The sequence below is a fragment of the Mugil cephalus genome, chromosome 6, assembly GCF_022458985.1.
Source record: "Mugil cephalus isolate CIBA_MC_2020 chromosome 6, CIBA_Mcephalus_1.1, whole genome shotgun sequence".
NCBI lineage: Eukaryota > Metazoa > Chordata > Actinopteri > Mugiliformes > Mugilidae > Mugil > Mugil cephalus.
In genome coordinates, this window is record NC_061775.1 from 19735520 (window position 1) to 19758215 (window position 22696).

Below are 22696 nucleotides of genomic sequence, written 5' to 3' on the forward strand. Positions count from 1 at the left end.
TACAGGCTTGTATTGTTAATACGATACCGATACAAATATCTGGTAAATCTAAAAAAGTAGCATATTTGAAATCATAGCTCCATAAAGAATACAAGATATCAGACTAATTTATGTATTTATTTTAAACTCGGAAGTATTTTGCTGTACTGGCCTCATGTACTATATAACTGAGCTAAAGGACACATCCATACGAAATATGTAAAAATGGTGTTTCAAACATTAAAAAAAAAAGGAATACGTAAAATAATAAGACCATTAAAATAAATTATTGTTTAATTATTGAGAACTACAATAACAATTAAAAAAAAAAAAACTTCTTACTGCTCAAAAGTATCGACATTTTGATTTGAGAATCAATTTTAGAGCATAAAGATCTTGTGTCGGAGGTATCGATGTTTCGGTATCGATCCGCACATCACTACCCGGCCATTAACCTACGTTAGCTAACATTAGCTCAAGATGCAATCCGTGTTCAGTCCGCCGCTTCACAGGCAGAGACATCAATTTGTCATCGACTATATCAAGAGGACTAAACCCCAAAAGGTAGCCAACGTCGTAATGAGAAACATATTCAATTTTAACGCTTAATATTTAAAGTTAACTTAGTTAGCTAGTAGGAGCTTTCTAATGGCAACCAAACGGTAACTTAGTTAGCAGAGTTTTTCTCCAAACCAATTAACGTAATTGAGGTGGATAAAGTTAGCATTGTCGCACTGGCTCCTAATATAGTTTATGTTGATAGAAAGTTATAATTGAAGAAACGGAATTTAGGTAGCTAAAGTTAGCTAGCTATGTTAGCGCGTATTAGCAAAATCGGTAGCATTGACCACTAGCCTCCTCTGGCATCTTTTTTCCCCCAACTTTTTTTTTTTTTTTTTTAATTTTAATTTGGTGATCATTTTGGCTGTGTTGTACACTGTGGCATAGTCTGAAATAAAATAAAATTAAACCAAGTACAGTAAAAATGTCAAATAAATGCTAATATCGCGGAATGCATGGTTTTGTAATGTAATGGCAGGGCGATTAATAATGTGGCTTGAATGGAAGTCTATGGGGCATTTTTGTGTACCTGGCACAACAAAAATACTAATGTAATCAAACCTATTTTATTGCTAATCTTTGATTTATCCAAAACTCCAATCACCACCAAACCAAAGCCCCATTTCTTACTGTTTATTTTATGGGAAATAATGATGAAACACTAATGAAACGTAATTGACATTCTAGCTAAAGGTTTAGCTTGTCTCTTTCTCCAGGTGTTGGATTTGGGCTGCGGTGAGTGCAGCCTCCTAAAAAAACTCAAGTTTCACCGTGAGATTCAGCTTCTGGTTGGAGTGGACATCGACGGTGCAAAAGTCAAAAAACAGATGTACGTATAACTATTAAAAAATTTGTGAATTCAAATTTTATACCATTGGTATCAAGGTTGTATATGTGACCTTTCTTCCACGACTATAAATGTCACTATGTCAAACAGCCATAACAATGGTCAAGTGAGTAACACTGATTACCTGTCTGTGATGGGATATGCCATGTTTGTCCAAACAGTTAATGTTAAAAAGCAGGAAAAATGGTCAAGTGGGAGGATTTGAGCAACTTGTCAAGGTGGCAACTTGGGATGTTGCCTTACTTAGTGGCGTCAGGTGTTGTCTGTCCCTAGGGCGTTTGTATAGTGAGCCTTTGGGTCCTGTGACCTAAAGGTAAGTGGTTTGTGGATTGGGCTTATTCCCATCAAGGGAACGCAATCAGTTTGGGATATGGGGAATTGGGAGCTCTGGTCTTCCTTTTTTTTCATGTCCTTTGTGCCTCACCAGAAATACCTTGGTGGTCTCATTGTCATGCTCTGGATGGCAGCTGTCAGTGGTTTTATTGTTTTAGCTGAAACCTCAGCAAACACCTTTTAAAGAATTAGATTATTAGACCGTTAGGTCTTGAGGTTCTGACTTTTCCAATTAGTGTTTATTGTATTACAAAGTCCACATGTTGCCATCGTTGCCATATAATATTACAAAGATATTTGACTCAAAATATGTCTTGTTTACTCTATAATAATTGCTCCTTTTATATGTTTCTTCAGGCATGGATTAGCTCCTTTATCAACCGAGTATCTACAGCCAAGTTTTGATCAATTGTGTATTGAGCTATACCAAGGCTCAGTCACGCAAAGAGATGCCCGCCTCAGAGGATTTGATCTGGTCACCAGTATAGAGCTGTAAGTGGCTGATTGACCACCGTGGCTAGAAATCATTTATGTTCTCATTATTCATCACATATCAGTATTGCTTGATTTACTGTTTCTTTCTGCTCATCTTTACCTTTATTCATCACCATGATTTCCGTCTGGTTGTGTGCAGCATAGAGCACCTCACCCTTGCTGATGTGGAGCACTTTTCTGCAGTGGTGTTTGGTTACATGACCCCTTCGGCAGTTATTGTCAGCACCCCAAACTCCGAATTCAACCCTCTTCTCCCTGGACTGTCAGGCTTCAGACACAGCGACCACAAGTTCGAGTGGACCAGAGCAGAATTTCAATCCTGGTACAGTGTGATGCTTTACTCTGTTGTCAAGCAACAATGAATGTAATGAACAAATCTACCCATAGTTTTCAACCGTGTTTTGACATAATTACATCCCTCCTCAGGGCTCTGAAGGTGTGTTCGGAGTATGGCTATGACGTGGAGTTTACAGGTGTTGGACAGCCACCGCCCAGCCAGCAGGAGAGTGTCGGCTTCTGCTCCCAGATCGGCGTGTTTCACCGGCTTCGTGGGAGAGACAGCGGCAGCATGTTATTTGGCGATGGTGCAGATGATGAGTTTTCGTACACTTTGGTGAGTATATTTCTTTGTGGTGTCAGGCCGCCTGGTGGACCAATACTCCGAGGTGCTTTCCATTTAGCTAATACCACATTTTGCTTGCTACACTCAGATTTTCTTACATCATGTCTACACAGCACTTTTAGTTTACGCAACATGTTTGCTTTCTGTGTAGAAACACTGTGAGCTTCTCTCTATGGGCATGAAAGGTGAGCTCTTTATTTTGAGATGAAAAATGATAGAAGTGTAAGAAATAAGTGTTTTATGATGATTCAGACATATACATAATTTATTTTATTGTATGAATAAAAGATGTTTCCATTGTTGACCGCTGTTCTTTTGAACACTTCATTTTAACGGATGTTTAGTGATACCACAGTTTCTTATAGTTCAAGCAGCATGAAGTCTGAAGCTTTACTGACCTCTGTTGGTGGCTGCTAAAAACTGCACAGAGGGATAGTTCTTGACACCAGTTGCACCCCAAACCCACAATGATTGTTCATTATTACAAATATTTCTACACCTTTCTACTAATTTCTACTAATGCAGTAAAAATCCCACTCATTATGTCATAGTTTGTAAAGGTTTTTGTGACAATCCATGAATGTGACCCCCAGATCTGATATTTTGGACCGTGTCTGTTTTTCTATCAGCTGTGCAGTATAAACTACCCCAGCCTGCGTGACAACAACATCTTGCGCAGGGTCCTGGTGAGCGAAGTGCTTTACTGTGCAGAAAAACTGAAGAGTCGGTGGATGGAGGAGAAGACTGGCGACGGTGAGGAGGCTTCCACAATGTGTCTGGGCGAAGGAGCAGAATTTCTCTCAGGACAGCATGTGGAGGAGGAACTGACAGGTGGATAAATACCTTGAAAAATCTATAACTGGCAACAGTAATATATTTATATGTACATAAAATACATGTTCAAACTACAGCATGTGGAGAAGGGATGAAGAGTCCAGTGGAGCAGTGTGGGAGAGCTGTGTCAGATGATGGGGAAGGAGAGTATGATGATCTCTGGACAAAAGGCCAAGAAGGAGAGACATTTAACAGGTGTGTTTTCTCAATGAAGAAGCATTGGCAACACGTTGGAAGGATTCATGAGCTGTCCCAATAAAGCCTGGATTGATTTTCCTTTTGTCCGTACATCTAGGCATGTTTCTGTGCCTCTGGATGAGCTGTTCTCCTGCTTCCCCAGAGTTAGTGAACTGAGTGGAAGTCTCAGTAACCTCAGACTGCTGCTGATGGATAGTCCTGAAGTTAAACTGAGCCAGGATGGCTCTGCTGTGCTTATAGCTTACCAGGATCCAGGTAATGTTTGAAAAGATATGTTTGTCTTTTTGCATATCCGGGGCGTGTCAGCGTTTTAATCTGAGAAGGGGAAGATTGTATTACATAAGATGTTAATAGGAATTCTATACTTTTAATGGTATATGTTTTTCCTCTCTTAATAGCTGAGTGTGAAGAAGACTCTCTACATCATACAGATTTTGAATTTTAAGTTTGACCATAAATAGATAACAATTGTTGGAAATAAACCAAATGAGATATAGGGTCAAAAGTGCAGCCAGTGTCCAAGTGTCAAAAACTGACGTTCCTTGAAAAAATTATTTAAAGCTGCCTCCACTACTAAGTTACTTCCCATAGACTTCTAAAACATGTAAAGTCTGATATATATGAAAAAACAAATGACTAGAAAATAGTTTGCTATTTTATAGCGCATTTTTCAGCCATGATAAATGTATGGGGGTAGATTTATATAAAACTCAACCATTTAATTAAGGCTTAAAATCACACATAATTAACAGGTTTGGTGCGTTGAGGGACGCCGTCACTTGTTTCACTCATGCTCCACCACTGTACATTTTTGAATTGTTTTGGAGCCACTGAACTTCAATACTGCATAATGTTGATGCTACAGAGAGTTCATCCAATTTTTTGTACAGATGTAACATACATATAACCTTTACTGACCAGAACTTCAACATCAGTGACACAGAATCAAGTCTCACATTTGTCATATGCAATATCGAGGTTTGGCCAGCAGGTGTCACCGTGTCCTCCAGTCACTTCCCAACTTTTATTTCCTGCTCCTCTGTTCATTGCAAGAATCACTAAACGGCTTTGTATTTGTCCTTCATTTGTGTTCTTAGACCGAGAAGAAGAGGAGATTGACAACAATATTGAGGACAGCGGCTATGCAGAGGCCAGCCACTGCTCCTACACTACTGAGCAAGAGGAAGACTGGGAGGAAAATGTTTGACATGGAGGAAGCAGATTTGCTGTCAGGACAAGCAGGTGACTTGTTTAAATTTACCAGAGACATCATTAGAAAAACAAAGTTTCCTTTAGCTACAGCCTAACAATAAAGGTTGCACTAACAAAAACTGTATGAAACAAATGTCTGCAGGCAGGTCAGTGAGAATATGTCGCCTCAACTACTAATTAAACAATCCACGTGTGTCTAGTACAATAAACATCGTAAATGTGAAAAAATTCCTACTGTCATTGTTGCTCATTATACATAAGTAAAAGGAAATGCGGACTCTGAGCATTTTTAAACTGTTTAATTCAACAGTGCAAGGTAGACATTTGAAGCATCCAGTACACTTGTTAAGGAAGCAGATGTTGGCTGAAAGAACAAGTTTGTAACAGGAAACACTGGACAGTGTCAGAACAGCGCAGAACATCACTTTACAGGAGAATACAGTTTACAGTTTTATATAGACAACAGCTTCACAGAAGAGAAGAAGCAACCATGTTTGTAACAACATGTTAGGTACCGAGATGAACACACCTGTGTCACACAGGTAAAACAAGTGAGTTTTATTCAACTCCTGACAAAAAAAAAAAAAACAACAAAAAACAAATGACAAAACACTAATTAGATATTTGGTAGCCATAAATCATACATTTAGCACTATTTTTTAATGGTGTAGTGAACTTTAACATTAAAATATTTAGCAAAAATATGGTACAATATCAGCAATGAAAGATAAAAAAAAGAGAGAAACAATAATATATGATATATAAATGTGATTTTCAATATCTAAACCATGGCGAAAATAAAAAAAACAAACAAAATGAGAACAATAATTTACAGTTACACTGTATGTAATGCTTGTGCAGATAGCTGATTTCATCATGACAACTAAATGAATCCCCACTTACTAAATAGGCAAGCAAAGTTGTTCCTTCATTGTGGAAATGGATCAAAAAGATGGCACAATTTCAAATTAGGACAAACATTAAGATGTGGCAGGCTCAGCAATAATCATATTTTTTATTTAGTTTTTTTTTTTATTTTTAGCTGAAAGGAGGACACCACAATCATGCAGAACATACAAACATAAAAACAGAACACTGACGTTTACTTAAAACACCACACGCTGATGACACTTGTGCAGTTAGTGACGTAAGATGAATATAGTTTATCTAGAAGAGGCGTTTAACCTCCCTCTGCTATGGCTTACGAACAGGAGACAGAAGATTACAGATGCTGTACAGTCTGTTATCACTAGTTATAATGCGTCTTAATATTCTCATTATGCATAGGCCCGACAGGCTCCCAGGTAATATCAGTGTGTTGTGTACTTTGGCTAATTTGTTCCAATAAATTGTGCACTTAAACTCCTAAGAGGCTAGGTCTACATGCATAACTACATGGAGATTTATTAGATTTTTTTTTTTTTTTTTTTTTTGCTGTAGCTTTAAGTGTCACTGAGAGACCGTCCTCATTTCTAACTGTTGATTTGAAGCCAGGAGATGCACACGGATTTACTTTTAAATACGGGTTCTGTTGAGTATTTTTTATCATGGCAGTGGATTACTTAACTAGTCCTTCAATATGCCTCAGTTGCACAAGAGTCAAATTGTTGATACTTTCACAGGATCATTCATTTATTCACTGATGCAAGTTCCCCGATCAACAGGGCAGCTCACAGTTGCAAAGTAGAGGTATGCATCTAAAACAGTGGAAATAAGTCATCATAGAAGTCCCTACAGAGAGGAAAAGCCCCGCCCCTTCAAGTGGACCACTATCCAACTATAATATATTCTTAAAATATATGAACAGTAATTAATAGCAAGAGAGAAGTAATTTTTTGATCCTGCCACGTTGGTCTGCACAATAGATACTTAGATAATCATTCTGTAGTTTTACAACAAATGGTGACCCTGATGATTTACGTCACGTCACAATTCAAAAAGGAGCACAAATTATGTCTCTTGCTATCGATTGCTGTAATGTTTAACTGTAATAGGGTCCCTGTAGATGCCGAAAGCAGTAATAACAGAAAAAAGGTTGCTGTTTGCTACTGTACCTTCAAAAAGTCTCGGAGTAAATTTAGCTTTAGTTTCAGTTCAAGCTAGCTGCAGCTATTTCCCTAAAAGCTAGGTTTTACATGATGCAGCTGATTTGGTTTCACGTCTAGTTGGCTGCATCTGTCGCTACTCTGGTTTCGATTAGTTTCAAACTCCCAACAAAGTGTAGTTGTCCTGCAGCCTAATGTTTGATTATATGGCAAAGCACATTTCCATAAATCGGCGTTTTAACCAAACCTATTGCTACTTCATTTTGCTTTTGAAGGACAGATAGATGCACAGACTGCCAAACAGATAAGGTCCCCTATGATTACTTGTCAGCAAATTGTCATGTTTCCCTTTTTCCATTTCTCAAGTACAAACGTTACATTTATCTCCCTCCACTCAACTATCCAGGATTAGTTACTGCTAATAAAAGTGGTCTTACCACATGACAACCACATACACTCACACACAGTCCACATTCACACGTCTAATAGCTCAAGTCTGATGGAAGATACTCTCACCTTCGCCCCACCATCAGTCATCAGTCCCAACAGCCTTTCAGCAGCTTATAGGCAAATATTAAATAGAGCGTCCTGTTTGAAAAGGACGTTCAAAATGAACAGAGACAAAAGGAATGTATAGAAAACACACGATGTGTGTTTAAGGTGTAGATTTCATTCTATTTTGTGTGGCCCACACACACAGCTTATCCTCCTGTTCTCTGGAGGAGAAAGGTGAATCGTTTACTTTCCGTTTCCCAAGTTTAAAATGTGTCGAGTGCTGGGTGATAAACAAGATAATCTGATTAGCCTTTTCCTTTTCTTTTGATTCACAGCGGTTTACATTTACACTGAGATGATATCTGTCCACTTCTTGCTCCAGAAACTACTGTGTCATGTAGCACATACGACCACAGGAGGGCACTGTTGTAATGTTGACGTATTCACTGATCAGCTCACACACGGCGCTGATCAGGTTGGAATGAAGATAGAAATGGAAACGGCCTCATTTCCATTTTTTTTTTTCTTTTCTTTTTAACGAACATAATCAGTGTCAGTCTTTCTGCAGGCTGCATGTCTAACGCTTAATCACCACCTGCTCGTACGCACCAGCACCAACCCTGAGAACACATAGGAAGAATTAGCAATCATATGTTAAGAGTCATATATTATCCAATTCACGGGGTTCCTCTTATTCTCTTTAAAATACAAACGGCATCAAGATCGGCATCAATGAACAGATCTTATTAATAAGCACAGTTTGTGTATTCTGCTACTTTGTAAAATAACGCTTCAACATTTCAGCACCCAGGATTAACAATGATGTAGTCATTATATTCATCAATATAAGATTTATCTTACACACGGTTTGTTGGAACTCACGTGTCAGATATTAGTATGAGGATAGACAAATTTTGCTTCATGTTGCTGTTGACTATAAACCTTTATTTTAGAGAAACCTCTTCACATTCTAATTCAAATAAGATTAGACAAGGTGTAATATAAGAAAATATAGGGGCACTAAAAAAAACATTAGTGAGACACATTATACAAGATGTTTAATCTGAGTAATAAACAGGGTCATTGTAATTTATTACAAGTCAACCCCTGTCTCACTGTCATAAATGTTCAGTCAGTGCTGTGAATAACATGAATAGATTTATGTGTAGTTGCAATATCTAGTTCATCCTCAATTATTGCAACATCTAAGAAAACTGGCCAAACACAGTTGAATGACTGCGATATATAAATAATCCTAAGAGAAAAACCTGCTGTGACTTTCCCATCTCAACACGATGAGACAGCAGTATTTGGGCTATTACAGTGAGTAATGTCTGATTCTTGGTCGGCGTTATCATTGAGACCTTATCTGCTGTTTCAGACATTGTAAAGTCTTCCCAAGCAAAGGTCCTTGTGGCTAGTTTGGCATCTTTCCTAGTTAGGTCTAGTCTGAAAATCTTACTGTGATGGATGGTGTAATTAGGTGAAAGTTCCTTCTTTCATAGATTTCATGTCAAAATATGTAATTATGAGAAATAGTTTGAGCCGTAATCTGCAACTGGAAGTCATCCCCCAACAAATGTACTACACAGATTTGATAAGAAACTACTCAGTCTTTTTTAATGTTAAACTATACATTCATGACACAAATTTGTGGCGCTCACCTGGTGGGAAGGTGATGGCTTCCAAGAGCTGTGCTTCCCCCAGGACCAACAAACAGACGCAAGCCTTCCTCTGAAACAGATACAGTGGTGGTAGCATGCAGTCAGTACACAGTCACCCGCATCCTCCTGTATAATTCTTGTCATGAGGAGCAGCCAGTTGCTAGGCAATCTAAAAATAATCACATATTGACAGCAGCTTTCTTTTCCTAGCTTTGAGCTGGATGAGACCTTGGCAAGGAAAAACAATGCACTCCTCCTTAAAGTACACACATTGACTCATGGGGATAACGAGCCTCAATAGTTTCAACCTTATTATTGTGTTATGCAAATTAGCCGTGCAATGGGCACACACACAGTGGTACAGAACAGGGCAGCAGCTAAGGATTATTACTAAACTACTTTGATAAACAGTTGACTCTTGTATACAATTAATGAACACTGAGGGTTTGGCGCAGTTGGTCAGACAAAACAAATCATATTTCTTTAACAAGAATCTCAACCTGCACAGTGGACAGTTACCTTCGGCACTGGAGTCCAGCAGGCTGGGCGTGAAGTCCTGACTCTGGAGAATCTTCTCCACCACATCGTCAGCATCCACCCTGGTGTCGTCCATCCTCTTTAGCTGAGACTCCATGGAGTCCTGTTTCACCGGGTGTCTGAGGCGAGGATACAGGGGAGAGTCATTCTGTTTACGATGTTCACCGCGAGCTGAAAATGCTTTTTGCTACTAATCAACCACTTAGCCAAGAGCTTCCTTTCAGTCAGCTGTAAATGATCTCGGATCAAATTATCAAGCATATTTTTCAGTAACGTCTTTTATGCACTTGCCAGAGCGGCCTGCCTCTGCTCAGCCTGTGCACACAGACGGCGTTTCAGCCGTGTTTTAAGTCGTGTCTCAATCAGTCCAGCGGTCTGCACTAATGGCATGACGACTTATAAGCCGCCTATAACTACAGCTTAATGTGTTGGACTCTGAATGCTTACAACTATTGGAGGACTTACAGCTTTGTTATTGTTATTGCATTGTTAACAGAGCACAGGAGCATCTGCTGCTGCTGCTGTTGCTTGGCTGACATCCTGTTCGTGCCTTGTCTTCTGTGTATTCATGTTCACTGGAATAACGATACAAGTGTTTATGTGGTTACCACTGAAAACATCTGTAGAAAACGGTTTGTGCATAATTGAAGAAACAACTAATCTGCTAATCTCTAAGATGTGAAAATGAGTTCTGAAAATTAGTCTTATCTGGGCAGTTTTCTGAGTCAACTCAGGATACTTGTCATGTTGGTAATGCTTACTCACTTCCTGCTACATGCTCGTCATGTATGTGGTTAAACCGCAAGTCTGTCTCTGTCTACAGCAAATAAACATCTATCAACAACAGCAAGGATCTCTAATCACCATGTCTTTTTTTTTTTTTTTTTTTTAACTTCCTATAAGCAGAGTGTTAAAATATCACGTTGTACTTTTACATGAGATTTGAAGCCTGTTAACATTTGAGCTGATGAAGTAGCTTCTTGGTTTGTCAGTGTATTGTTCAATCTTGATGCCACTGGTCTCCAGAGGGCAGCTGAACATAGTCAAATATGCCGAAGTGTCTGAAACAATGCTTGTGACAGAGTGGTTTTGCTGCACGTTAAAGCAGCTGGACAATTGTTAAGTGCACCTTGAAACCATCAACAATCCCCGGGCTCCCAGTTGAACATTTTTAGATCCATAAACACAATGACCAAGTTCTACAAAGGTTGCAGGCCCCTGTTGACACTACATAATGAAACCAGAAATACACTTCCGCTGATCTGCCGCACAAATTTGCGTGACAGCTGCTTCCTGAATCTCGACACAGGTCTCAGGTGTGATGTGAAGTTTGCCAGCTTCTCTAAAATTACCCACTGCCACTCGAGCTCGTTTTCACGTACAATAGAATAATAATAAATTACCATGCATTAACTCGCTCACCAGTTTATCTTCTCTAAATAATACGGTTACTATAATTGGTGTGCTTTCTCATTTGCTGACCTGTTGAGTCGTTCACAGGATGAGGCGCTCCGCACTGGTGTCCCCTGTGGGTTGCTAGATGCGGCTGTGGGTGGATGTTCGGGCAGAGCTGGACAGGGTCTAGACTCTCGGTCCTCGCTGGGCTCCGGGATACTTCCGATGCCCGTCGAAGCGCTGCCCACTGAGTGATTCCTCCGGTGGCTGAACTCTGACATGCTGGAGGAGCGGGAGTGACCTGTGCTGTAGCCTGAAAGCGATGGGAAGCCATTTTTAACCGCGTTACGTTATGTGACCTCAAGGATTCAGGCTAAATGCATTGTTCCATTTCTCTCTCGACTCGAACACAACTGGTTGGTTAATGTTGCCCTGGGAATAAGAGTCTAATCTGCATTATAACTTAACCCTCGGGCAACCGTAGGGACATTTTTGTCCATTTGGGAAAAATGTTCCTCTTCACAATGAAGTGCAGTAAGAGAAGAGGCACATGTCTTTATTTTCTTGACAAGAATGCACATATTGCTTTGAATACACACACACACCTCACAATAGCCTTTTTTGAAAAACAACAGTGACTTCAAGTAATCAAAATCCTCAAAATGATTGTATTTGTGGTAGTTTTGGTGGTTTAAGAGACTTATGAAGGAAAAAAATCTGAAAAAAGTCCACAAGAGGGTAGTAAATTAAACAGATGCCTGAGGGTTAAATAAATGGAAATCAGTTTTTTTTTTTTTTCCTGCTGAAACAGAAAGTAAATCTCAGATCATTGGTTCACTGCTGCCATAGAGGAACTAACTTCCCACACACTTAATGAGACATTTGAGTAAATCTATCAAGAGCTGCACGAGGCAGGAAATACATTTTTAAATTCTACACGCAAGTGCCATTAGAGCTGCTCTCAGTGCCTCCCTCTCGTTCACTTCCTTTGCTCTTTTATTGCCGTCATCTGATCCGTCTGTAATGGGGGGCGGGGGGCTCAGGTTTGAGTGTCACAGAGGAAAGAATTATATCACTTCTCTCCCCATTCAAAAGTCTTTTTTTATATATTTTATATTTTTAGGGGAGCAAACGTTTATGTGGCTGAAGGTGCAAACAGCTGCCTGGCTTGGAAAGAATATAAATTTCAGTATATTCTACAGAAATCATCATGTTTTGAATATGGGCTGTTCTTACCTGAGAGTTTGGACTGTTGGCTGGCGTAGCTGGACGTTCGGGAATGGCCGCAGCCTCCTAGCTCGTCTGACACAACGGGACACTTCCCTTCTCGACTCTCTGTCGGATTAGCAAGAACGGAGAAAAACGGCTAAACAAAGGCCTGAAAGTGCCATGAAAACATCCGTAAAGCAAAACTCTGCCTATATATGACTTAAGATTATGATTTTTCAGACCATGTGCAGCTTTTATGAGCCTCCTCTTACAGTTATAAGTAAACTGGGCCAGGTCAACCCTACTACTTATCCTCACCTCTGCAGACCAGATGTGTGTATAGACGAGAAAGTGACATTGTGAAGGAAAGACGGGACTTCTGAATATACTCATATAACGTACCTCAAGTGAAAACAACTATTGTGGTCAGTTGTATTCTTTTGTTTTCTTCCCTTGTGTCAAATGTATACGTCAACATGCTCTATCTTTATCTATCTTTAGTGGATCAGACTGACAGGAATAGAAACCTGCTACTCAACACATTATATGAAGTGAGATCAGCCGCCAGACAGATGAGTTTCATTTCAGACCACACAAGGTTTGTGTTTAGTTAGGGATGTATATCCACACAACTCCCGACTGTGACACTGGCTGTTGATTTGTTCTCTATCGCTGTCAACAGGCAACAGTTGCAAAAAAAAAACATAAAACTCATGTCTTTGCCTCCCACACAACATCCCTCAGCTCAGCATCCCTGAGTTAATAAGTGACTGACCATAGCTGACAAGCGTGTGGACACGGTGTCACTTCTGCTCAGGCAAAAAATAAACATATTTAGGAGAACGGCTCACCGCTCCCGACGCAATAAAAAGAGCTCAGGTAGTCAAAAAGAGATGATCTGCGAAATCTGTGTAAAATGAAGTGGAAGATGTATCCTCAGAAAAGGAAAGCTGTGTGACAGCTGAGGCAGAACTCGGTGTAAACCCTTTTTTTACGACACGTGCAGTGGCGCGGACACGTGCTGCAGTTTTAATGTCAAATAGCTAAACAGGAAAAATGCGGATCTGCCCCAAAAAAAAAAATGAAAAAGAAACGAAAACATTTCAGTTCAAATGTCTCTCTGCAGGAAAGGAATCTGCCTCAGCAACACAGCAGAAAATAGACACCGTACCAAGAGATAACATAGGTGGGGGAAAATCCTCTTCATGTTCCCAAATGAAAAGAAATGGCATATCTACCCTAAATTAAACTGTGGATTATATCGGTGTGCAACCCAGACAGAAATATAAGATTCATTTAAAATGACCCACAAGCATCACAAGCCTGCAACTGATACGTTCAATTCAAATAAACATTTTGAGCCGAATCACTGCTAACTAGTAATTATTGACTGTAACATGGCTCAGTTTTACCCACTTAACACACAAGATTAAAACATTTATAATTTACAACATCTCAACACGCCACAGTCACTTGGATGACCTGCACATACACTATGCTACCATGCTAACAAGCGCAGCCGAGACGTGATAATAACAACGGCCGGCAAATCAGACAAACCGAGGCGTTCAAACGCACAAACACCCCTCAGACAGAGTTGAACTAGTGTCCTATTTTTAACCACGCAAGAGCCCACGGGGTCGGAGCAGATTGTAGTTAACCCAAAAGAGAGCTAGTTTAAATTATACATGAGCGAGCTCTGCTGCTCTCTGAAGCTTCTAGGAAGAACGAGCGTTCGACGTTGCAACGACGGGAGAGAAGGGGAGCTTTCTGCTTTTGTAACGGTGGAGATGAGTAGCTGTCGTGTGAAGCGGGAGTGTGTAATGCAACGGAGGCAATGACAGCACGGACACCAGTCATGAGAATATCTTAACAAATTAAATGTATTGGGGTGCACACGCAGGAAGAGAAAATGAGCGACGTCCTACACGTTCCTCAAACGTTTACTGAAGGGAAACAACGTCCAAGACTTTGGTTCCAAAGGGGAGATGGAGCGTTTTATTTTTAGATAGAGAGCAGTGAGGTGAAAGGAAATAGTTATTGTCAACTCATAATGTACAGCTTAAATTGTGTTAAAGGTTATCTTTGAGCTAAAATAAGACTGGGTGGGGTGGTCGGAGGCTGAAACATCCACTAGCGAACAAGTGAATCATTTTATACGGTATCACACATTTGGTGATACAACTGTTTGCTTATCTGACTAGTAGGAATAATATGAAAATAGGTGGATTAATTCTGTGATGATAAGAGTTGTCTTCTTTTAGCAGCATCACAATAAAAGGCTCCTGGTTATTTAATGGTGTGTATATAAAGGGAGGCAGATGCAAAGGTTATGCTACAATTACTTTTGATTTTAGTGAATATAAAACTGACCAAAAGATTTATTTAGCTTAATTATATGTTGTTTTTTTTCGTCACTACAAGCTCAAATTTAAACCCGTTAAATGTAACAATGTGCCACTTATTAGTAAGAACCGAACAGAGAAAGGGATCAGAAAAAACCTAAAGGTCGTTACCACATCTGTTAATATAGCAGCACGAACGCAGAAGTGGAACAAAACTGCAGAGACCAGAAGTGGCTCAGCGAGCGGTGACACAGTTAGGGCAGGAAATGTCAGGTGCCTGCAAAGGTTTTTGGAAAAGCCGAAGAGACGATGAACGCGTGGCGTGACGGGGCCTCACCAGAGCAGCCTTTCTGCGAGTCCCCTCCCTTCCTCTCCTCCAGCAGACTCTCTCCGTCCCCCTGGATCCCGATCACCGTGGCGGTGGAGGGAGGCCTGGCGACAGAGGAAAGACAATGCGGCTTTATTTTCCCCACTCTAAAGAATAATTCCGCACGAAGAGAAAAGCAAAGCGAAATGTGAAGAGGGCGCACGTTGAGGGAGGATTAGAAAACGCAGATTAATCAACAGAAAGCAGAAAGGTCATAAAATACCAGAATAGCGCTCAGCTAAAGGATTCAAGCGCATGAATATACAAGTCTGCTGAATAATTTTTAGGTCAGATTTTACCCTTGGGTGAAACGGCACTGACACACTTCACTTACAAACACATTTCAAACCAAAGTGTGACAAGGTAAAGCGGTTGCGTAATCTCGCGTCGCCGATTCCCACGACGCCTCCTCGAGTCTGACCAAGCAGAATGTGGACAGCTGTGAGATCCTCGGCTTCACAGCTCGTTCTTTTAACAGCTCCGCGAGCAAACGCGGGGACAGATCTGATGTCATGCTTTTGGCACATATTAAAGAATGACTGAGAAAACATTCATCCTCGTGAAGACGGACTTCGACCAACGGACGCCGACTGCTTGTGCTGCAGCCGCTCCGGGAGAACAAAGAGGCTTTAAATTACAGTCCAGTGAAGGTCAGCGGGTTGGTTCTGGTTTTCCGAGGATGAGTATCCACATAAGGAAGGTTCACTCTTCAGCTTTCCGAGTATCAGTCACGTGTTGTAGTCGAAAAACTTTTGCATTTAAATAATTGTATAATTTAAAATTACACAGTAAAGAATGTCGAGTTAATCCACACCAACCCAGACTGGATTGAAACACTGTGAAAGAAAACGTTGCTTTGACTTACGTTTTAAAACAGGGATCCCCTGACATGAGCTGTGTACTGATGATGACCTGTTAAACAGAGAGAGATGCACCGATCAGACATAACATTATGACCACCTTCCTAATATTGTGTAGACTCATCAGAGAATGGGCGGGGCTTCTGATCCTATGGGTTGAGGGGGAGGGGCCTCTGTTGATCATCCCACAGATACTTGATGAGTTTGGGATCTAGAGGATTTGCAGGCCAGGTCAACACCTTGTGCTGGTTTTTCATGCTTTTTTGAGTTGTTCCTAAACTGTTTTTGTGTGTGTGTGTCACGCTGCATCCTGCTAGGGTGTCATTGCTATGGGGTGGGGGGTGCTTGGTCTGGTCTAGGTGGGTGCTACATGTCTAAGTAACATCCACACAACTTCTCCTGTCAGTGGTTTTAATGTTGTGGCCGATACGTGTTTGTTAGTTGATTCAGGATTTAGCCTCTATGTTTAGATTATGTGAACGCTTAATGCAGATTAACCAACGGCATGTAAAAATGTGGCACTCCCTGAATACATGATGTAATTTTCAAATTCGGGAGCATTAGGAATTTTGCCGCCCTCTGGAGATTAATGAAGTGTGAATGGAAACAACAGGTCATTCCTTGTTTTATTTTCCACTGGCGGCCATTGTTTGTTGCTAGCCATGCTATATACATTTATGCAAAGAAAACTTTCCACTGTGTAGCTCCTACTTGACAAAAATGCCAAGACTGTATTCAAAACACGCGGAGAGGTATCCTCCCCACGAACTCTGATCAGGCTGTAGGTGCTTCAATGTTACCTTGAGGATGGAGTTATCCTGGCGAGTATTTTTGGTATCGTAGCCCTCCAGCAGACATCTGCGGGTTGTATTCCCTGAGCCGGCAAACTCTGCTAAATTCAGATCCGCAAAGCCAAGCTGAAGGAGAAAGAGTGACACTGGGTGAACTTTTGTTTTCTTCTCCGGAGGCTGGAGTGTTTTCCCCCCAGTCAGCAATGTGACGATTTCTGGATTTAACGTTAACGCATCTTACGTCTTACTATTTTTTATATATATATATATCAGCGACAAACTGTGCTCAGTAACGAATTCTGTTCAAACAATGTAAGCAAGAAAACATGACATAATGAGACGACCTGCAGGCAGTGAAGGCCAGCTGTTAAGTTGCGTGCTGACAAAGCTTTCTACATCAATATGACTGATTACTGTAAATCTAGGTGGCCCGGAGGTGGGGGTAGGAGACGACAACGTAACCGTGTGGGGGAATTACCTTCGCGTATGCCTTTCCTCCCTTCAGCTCCTGAAGAAGAGAAGGGGGAAAAAGAAAAAAGATGTAATTAGTTATCAGCAGCTGTGCTTGGTTCTAATGACAGAAATGTTTGGATTTTAATAACAAAAATGTAGGTTGTAAGTGATTAAGGCTGAAAGTTTTGTTCTGGGAACTTGACATGCTCAGTGTCCTAAAAACAAAGGGCGAGATCGTGCCAGAAATAGCTCGCGGACACTGTGGGTATACACAACACATTTTATCGGTAAGGATTATTAATCTAATTTCCAAGTGCTGTTAGTAGCCACTGCGCCATTAAACGATTAAACTCTCCGGAGAAACGACAGTATATTCAGAGAGGCCTCTTATTTTCTTGTCTTATTCTAAGTGTAGTGATTCCAACTTAACTGTTCACATGAAGATATGTGTTTTTACATGCCCACATAATCAATTTTATGACATGTTTAAAGTGGTTTTCTGATGGAAGTATAGCAAGTTCTTTCGTTGTCTTCAAATGTCTTGAGAATAATGAATTCATTCAATTATAGAAGATGATCAAAGATATTACAACGTGACTTCTCACACTTTTTTCTTGCACTTATTCCAACAACTTGTTGTCATCTTCCCACAGACTGATTGGCTCAAGTGTTTACGTTGTGATTAGCTGCTAATACCTTTTAATTAAATCAATTATCCCTTTCGTAAGCAAAATTCTCTTTTATCGCACCCTTATTTAACAGACCAGATCTACCCCCTCAATTTTTTTGGCACCGACGGGTCGTTTTTCGTTACCTTTCGGACTGAAACTCGACACACGCAGGGGTCCAGCACACCCGTCCCCGCGTTGGCGCTCATCTTGCAGGGGAAAGAAAACCGCTTCCTCCATCGGACGCAGTTGGCCTGCACCGGCTCCCTGCAACGGCAAAGATTCACACCACATTCAGACGCTACGTCAGGTTGTTTGTTTGTGCGCGCGAGTTGCATGATGGGCTCTGTGAATAATTCAGAATTTCACCATCTTCTCCTTCCTTCAGCTCCAGCCCACACAACATAACCCCTGAATATAAACCGCTGGCTTGGTACCAGAAACGTAAAGTAAAATACAAAAATCAATATACGTCATCATAAAAGCTCCTGCTTTTCGCAGCAATGCAGAAACTGATTTGGGGGTAAAAATAATACTGATATTCTTAAAACCAAGTTACTGGAAAATATAATATAAAATTTGGATTTAATTTAATGCAACAAGCATAAAAGTAAAATAATTTGCTTTCCAGATATTTTTGGGACGGAGAGCAGTTGATTTTTATCACATCCTTAAAATGTGTGAGAACAACTTCATTCATTTTAACAGGATTATTACATAACAAATAAAACCACTCAGGCCGGATTAACGATCCCCACATTTCTTCCCTGCTTAAGGCCACCGCTGCCAATGCAAGCTTTTTGTGCTTATCCTCAGATTTTTTTCCGGGCATTTAATAAACTTAGGTAATTGAAAACAATCGCGTTATCACCGTGTCGGTTCGTCTAAACCGATAAATCAAAGCGGCGCCCCGACGGCAGGTGCGGCGTTTATTGGCAAGGGGACGATAGAGAGACGCGCATCATCCACCGCGCGGACGTTAAAACGACCGCCTGTGAGCTGTGGCCCGCTCTGGGTGAAAGGATGAGACGAAGTGAAAGGGAAAGACTGTCGGCGTGGGCAGAATTACGATGCCACAGATGGCCTCCCTTTCACTGGCATCCTCTCCTCTCCTCTCTCCTCTCCCACTCACCTAACCAGCTCCCATCTGTTAACACAGCCTACACGCCATTCATTCTGATTCTGATGTTTTTTTTTTTTTTTTTTGCTGCTTATGAACAGCTCCACTAGAGTAACAATAAAAATGCTCCAAATCTGAACCGGTTTCGCACGTGAGATTGAAACATAAAGAGACGGGACGTAAACAATTAGCAGGGTGCGCAGATCCTCTCTAAGAAGGACGGGAGCGGCTGGATATACGGCTCGCGCATCCCTGCTCTCCTGCGAATAAGAAGCAGCAGATGCGTGACTAATGTTCTACAAATGCTGACTTCATCCTGATAAATTTCCGACTCGGAGAAGGGAACTCCCAGCCAGCTGGACGCTCTGCGCTTCGGGAATTGCGCCTCGAGTTCGTCGCTCTGTGGCTCCCAGATCTTTTCTCTGCGCAGGGGAAAAAAAAAAAATCCCATTAGCGAGTGTGAATAAGTCTGGATTTAAGCACGAGCGGAGGTCGTCCCTCCCGTGTCTCTCCGTAACTCATTGATCTAGTTGGACATCAGCTGCTCTCCTTTTAAAGGCAGCTGCAGTCGGCGTTGAGACGTAAACACAACCTGGAGCCAAAATCTTTTTTCTTTTTTTTTGACGCAGATTTGATGCAAGGATTTCCAACGTCTTGCAAACGGGGGGAAAAGATCTGACCTGGTTTAAACTGAATTCGTTCCCAAAGCTTTTCAAGGAAGTTAACCAACGTAACAAGAACTGATGACAAGTCAAAGGAAAAGTCAGGCACATAAAACGACGACCCGCACTTCCTTCACACTCACAGTTGGGATGACTCAAAACAGTGCGAGAGGAAATCTAGTTCGCAGGTCTGACAAATCGAGCTGCTGCAGCGAAATGCAACGACTCTGAGGCTTGTGACCACTTCAGGCTAAAAACGTAAAACAGCAAAGAGCTGGAACAGGAGATGTTTTTAATTGGAGCCGGGGCTTTAACGTCGTCTCCGTTTCATTCATCTGACACGTGAAAGACCTTTTCAGTAAAACTGTACAACTGCGGCCACGGCCTTTTGAAACACTTGAATTCAAACGGGGTCTTTTTATTTAACGGTTTTACGTGAGCTACTTTCAGCAGAGCAAGCAGCTTGTTATATAATCAGGGTGAAGCCTCCTAATCCCGGCAGCCTGTTCTGAAACAATGCTTCCCCTTTCGTCCGGTGTTAGGAACCAGTCTAATTTGAAAGGAAAGCAGTTTACAGAGGACAGGCTCTGCTCGCCTTGACTTGGTTAACGTGGTGATCCTGGGGTTTAATCTCGCTTTCCCTCGTTCGAAAGAGTCTAATGGTTAAGATGAGGATTTTGTCGTGTCTCACGCTCAAATACCCATTCAGTTAATCTTATTATCAGATAAAATGCAGTGGATACAATTATAATTTTGGTCTTCTTGTCTTCTTCTAGTCTTCCATTTGTGTCTCCACAAGTTTAAATTAGAGTTGGACGTTGAGGCAGTTCATCCATTAGCTTTCACAATCCACAATCTGATTATTTTCACTTTCATATTAACTAATTTAAACAGTCACAGCGTGTGGTAATAGGATGTTACAACTTTCCAATGCAAGCTGCAGAAGACATGTAGGTTGCACCACAATCACTAAGGGTGTCAGGAACTGTAACTAGCATTTCTTATTCTTTTTTTAACTTCATAGGCAAAATAATTGTTTGTCGAAGTCCTACACTCATCTCTTTGCAGGTCTGTGACAGAGGCCTTAAGATTATTTCCTTTTATGCTCATGTTTTAGCCAGTACAAGTGTTTTTACTTAAAAACAGCAAAACATGAGCATTTCCGTCATCGTGGCCCGAGAACGTTTCACCCTCTTCTCATTCATTTGCACACAACTATGAACACGGTACGTTAACGTGTATTCAAATCGCTTTACGGTCACAATGACACAGCTACTCATTCATTCATGCACTGCTATGAAGAGCCGGCAGCAACTTGGTTTTAGAGACGATGTCTCAGTAGCTGCGTTTCCATTCAGTTTTTAGCAAAATAAAAGCGATATTTTTGAAATTTCCTTACGTGTTTCCATTGAAAGGCGTTTTGCGAATGAGCTGCAACTGTTGTGAAGTCTCACGATATAACATAATTCTCTTAAATTTATGTCACGCGAAACATCTCCAGTGATGCCAGCGATGGGGGAATGCGAACAAAGTGTTTCCACTGCACTTTTGTGATCAACTTTTATATCGATACCTTCTAAAAAACCACCAACACAAAGTGTTTTAGCTTCAGATATCTGAGAGGTTTTCAAAATGAATGAATAATACATCACCTGCCTCTAAAACACACCATTCATATTAATCTACTCTTACTGACTATGCACAAATACTACTTTTTGATGCACAACATTCACCGACTTGCCAAACGAATGCAAACAATGTGAAAGCTCTGCATTTAATAACCCTTTATGACTGTAACGAATGTCCAGTTTGTGTTAAAACGGCGCCAGAAAGGTGGCAACTCAACCGTGAGATCATTTTAGAAGATGCCATTTACGGCCCCGTTTAACCGGATTGAATTAAACACTAAAACCCAGCTCGCTGACTAAAACGGGGTTGTTAAAATAATAGAAACATCTGTCGGGTACAACACAATGCCATTCAATACTACTACAAAATGAAAGCACAGTTGAATCGGCAACTTTCTCTGTTCCTTTAAACAACAAATGCTGGACGCTATAACCTTTATTAAGCTTTATTACAAATTAATGCAGGACTCTTATATCAGGATGCATTTATTTTCAAGTACTTTAGGCGAATTAGAAACTACTTCTGTATACTGCATGCATTTCTTTTATTATTATTATTATGTTCATGCTCTATTTAAACACACTGAGTCCAACCTATTGTATGTTTGTGCACACGCATCCAAATGAAGCTGATTCTTAAACTATGCGCTTAACCCATGTGTCCAGGGTGTTAGATTACATGACCAAAGGGAGAACAATCGCTATCATTTTGCACGTAACTCACACTAGTGATTTAGCACCAGAAAGCTAAAGGAGTCATATTTAGCTTTGTGGCCAATCTCAAAAAGCACAGAAAATGAACTCAACAAGCGATTGAAGGAGGAAGTCTAACACAAACAGAGGTTGTATTAAATAGAAACTAAAAGCCGAGTAAACAATTGTTACTAATTAGTTTTATAGTGAGTAAAGGAAGGCAGCAACTATAAATTAGCATCGACTGGAGAAAACACACATTAGCATCACAATTGACTGACGTTACTTGGTTGGTGAGTAGCAGCAGGAGCAGCCTGCTATCCAGCTGGTTTGACTAAAAAAAAAAAAAAAGCTCCGGGGCTGGTTTTAAGCTGAGGACCGGAGGAGAAACCGGTTCGGTCAGTGTGTTTATTGTGGCAAACATCCTCACCGAGAAGACTCCTCGGAGAAGCCGCCGTCCAGCAGCCTGACTTTACAGAAGAGGACACCGTTGACAAAGGGGACCGACGACAGCTCGTCCAGCTCAAAATCCACCCTGAACTTGAATTTCTTCTTTTTCATCATCATTAAATCCATAAACAGGCTCGGTAGTCTCGGGAAGATGCTCGTCTCTCGCCCGCCGCTGACATTACAGCCCCATTGTGTTGTGGTTGATCAGAGCTACAGACAGTGCTGGTCTGTGG

At 40.9% G+C, this 22696-nt stretch overlaps 2 protein-coding genes across 3 annotated transcripts; one reads left to right on the forward strand and one right to left on the reverse strand.

Moving 5' to 3' along the window:
• Positions 1-408: 408 nt before the first annotated feature.
• henmt1 (HEN methyltransferase 1) lies at positions 409-8083 on the forward strand. 2 transcript variants are annotated; one of them, XM_047587493.1, is made up of 10 exons: positions 409-543; positions 1257-1369; positions 2078-2212; positions 2355-2537; positions 2642-2828; positions 3467-3668; positions 3749-3866; positions 3967-4124; positions 4967-5111; positions 7957-8083. In XM_047587493.1, the coding sequence occupies exons 1-9, from the start codon at positions 460-462 to the stop codon at positions 5074-5076; spliced, it is 1290 nt and encodes a 429-aa protein (XP_047443449.1). In that variant the 5' UTR covers positions 409-459; the 3' UTR covers positions 5077-5111; positions 7957-8083. The 2 variants fall into 2 exon arrangements, with proteins under 2 accessions (XP_047443449.1, XP_047443448.1); XM_047587492.1 differs by lacking the exon at positions 7957-8083 and having other exon boundaries at positions 4967-5240.
• On the reverse strand, positions 5366-22696 carry fam102bb (family with sequence similarity 102 member Bb). Its single transcript, XM_047587494.1, has 11 exons — positions 22444-22696; positions 18057-18177; positions 17268-17297; positions 16799-16915; positions 16004-16050; positions 15109-15203; positions 12454-12552; positions 11305-11530; positions 9805-9941; positions 9286-9355; positions 5366-8241 (listed from the first exon to the last, which is right to left on the reverse strand). The coding sequence occupies exons 1-11, from the start codon at positions 22587-22589 to the stop codon at positions 8199-8201; spliced, it is 1131 nt and encodes a 376-aa protein (XP_047443450.1). The 5' UTR covers positions 22590-22696; the 3' UTR covers positions 5366-8198.

Coding starts and splice junctions, on each gene's coding strand:
- fam102bb (XM_047587494.1), bottom strand. CDS start 22,589: ATGGATTTAATGATGATGAAAAAGAAGAAATTCAAGTTCAGGGTGGAT. Junction 15,204..16,003: donor GGGGATCCCTGTTTTAAAAC/GTAAGTCAAAGC, acceptor CTCTGTCGCCAG/GCCTCCCTCCACCGCCACGG. Junction 12,553..15,108: donor CTCGCAGAAAGGCTGCTCTG/GTGAGGCCCCGT, acceptor CTAATCCGACAG/AGAGTCGAGAAGGGAAGTGT.
- henmt1 (XM_047587493.1), top strand. CDS start 460: ATGCAATCCGTGTTCAGTCCGCCGCTTCACAGGCAGAGACATCAATTT. Junction 3,669..3,748: donor TGTGGAGGAGGAACTGACAG/GTGGATAAATAC, acceptor TTCAAACTACAG/CATGTGGAGAAGGGATGAAG. Junction 3,867..3,966: donor GAAGGAGAGACATTTAACAG/GTGTGTTTTCTC, acceptor CCGTACATCTAG/GCATGTTTCTGTGCCTCTGG.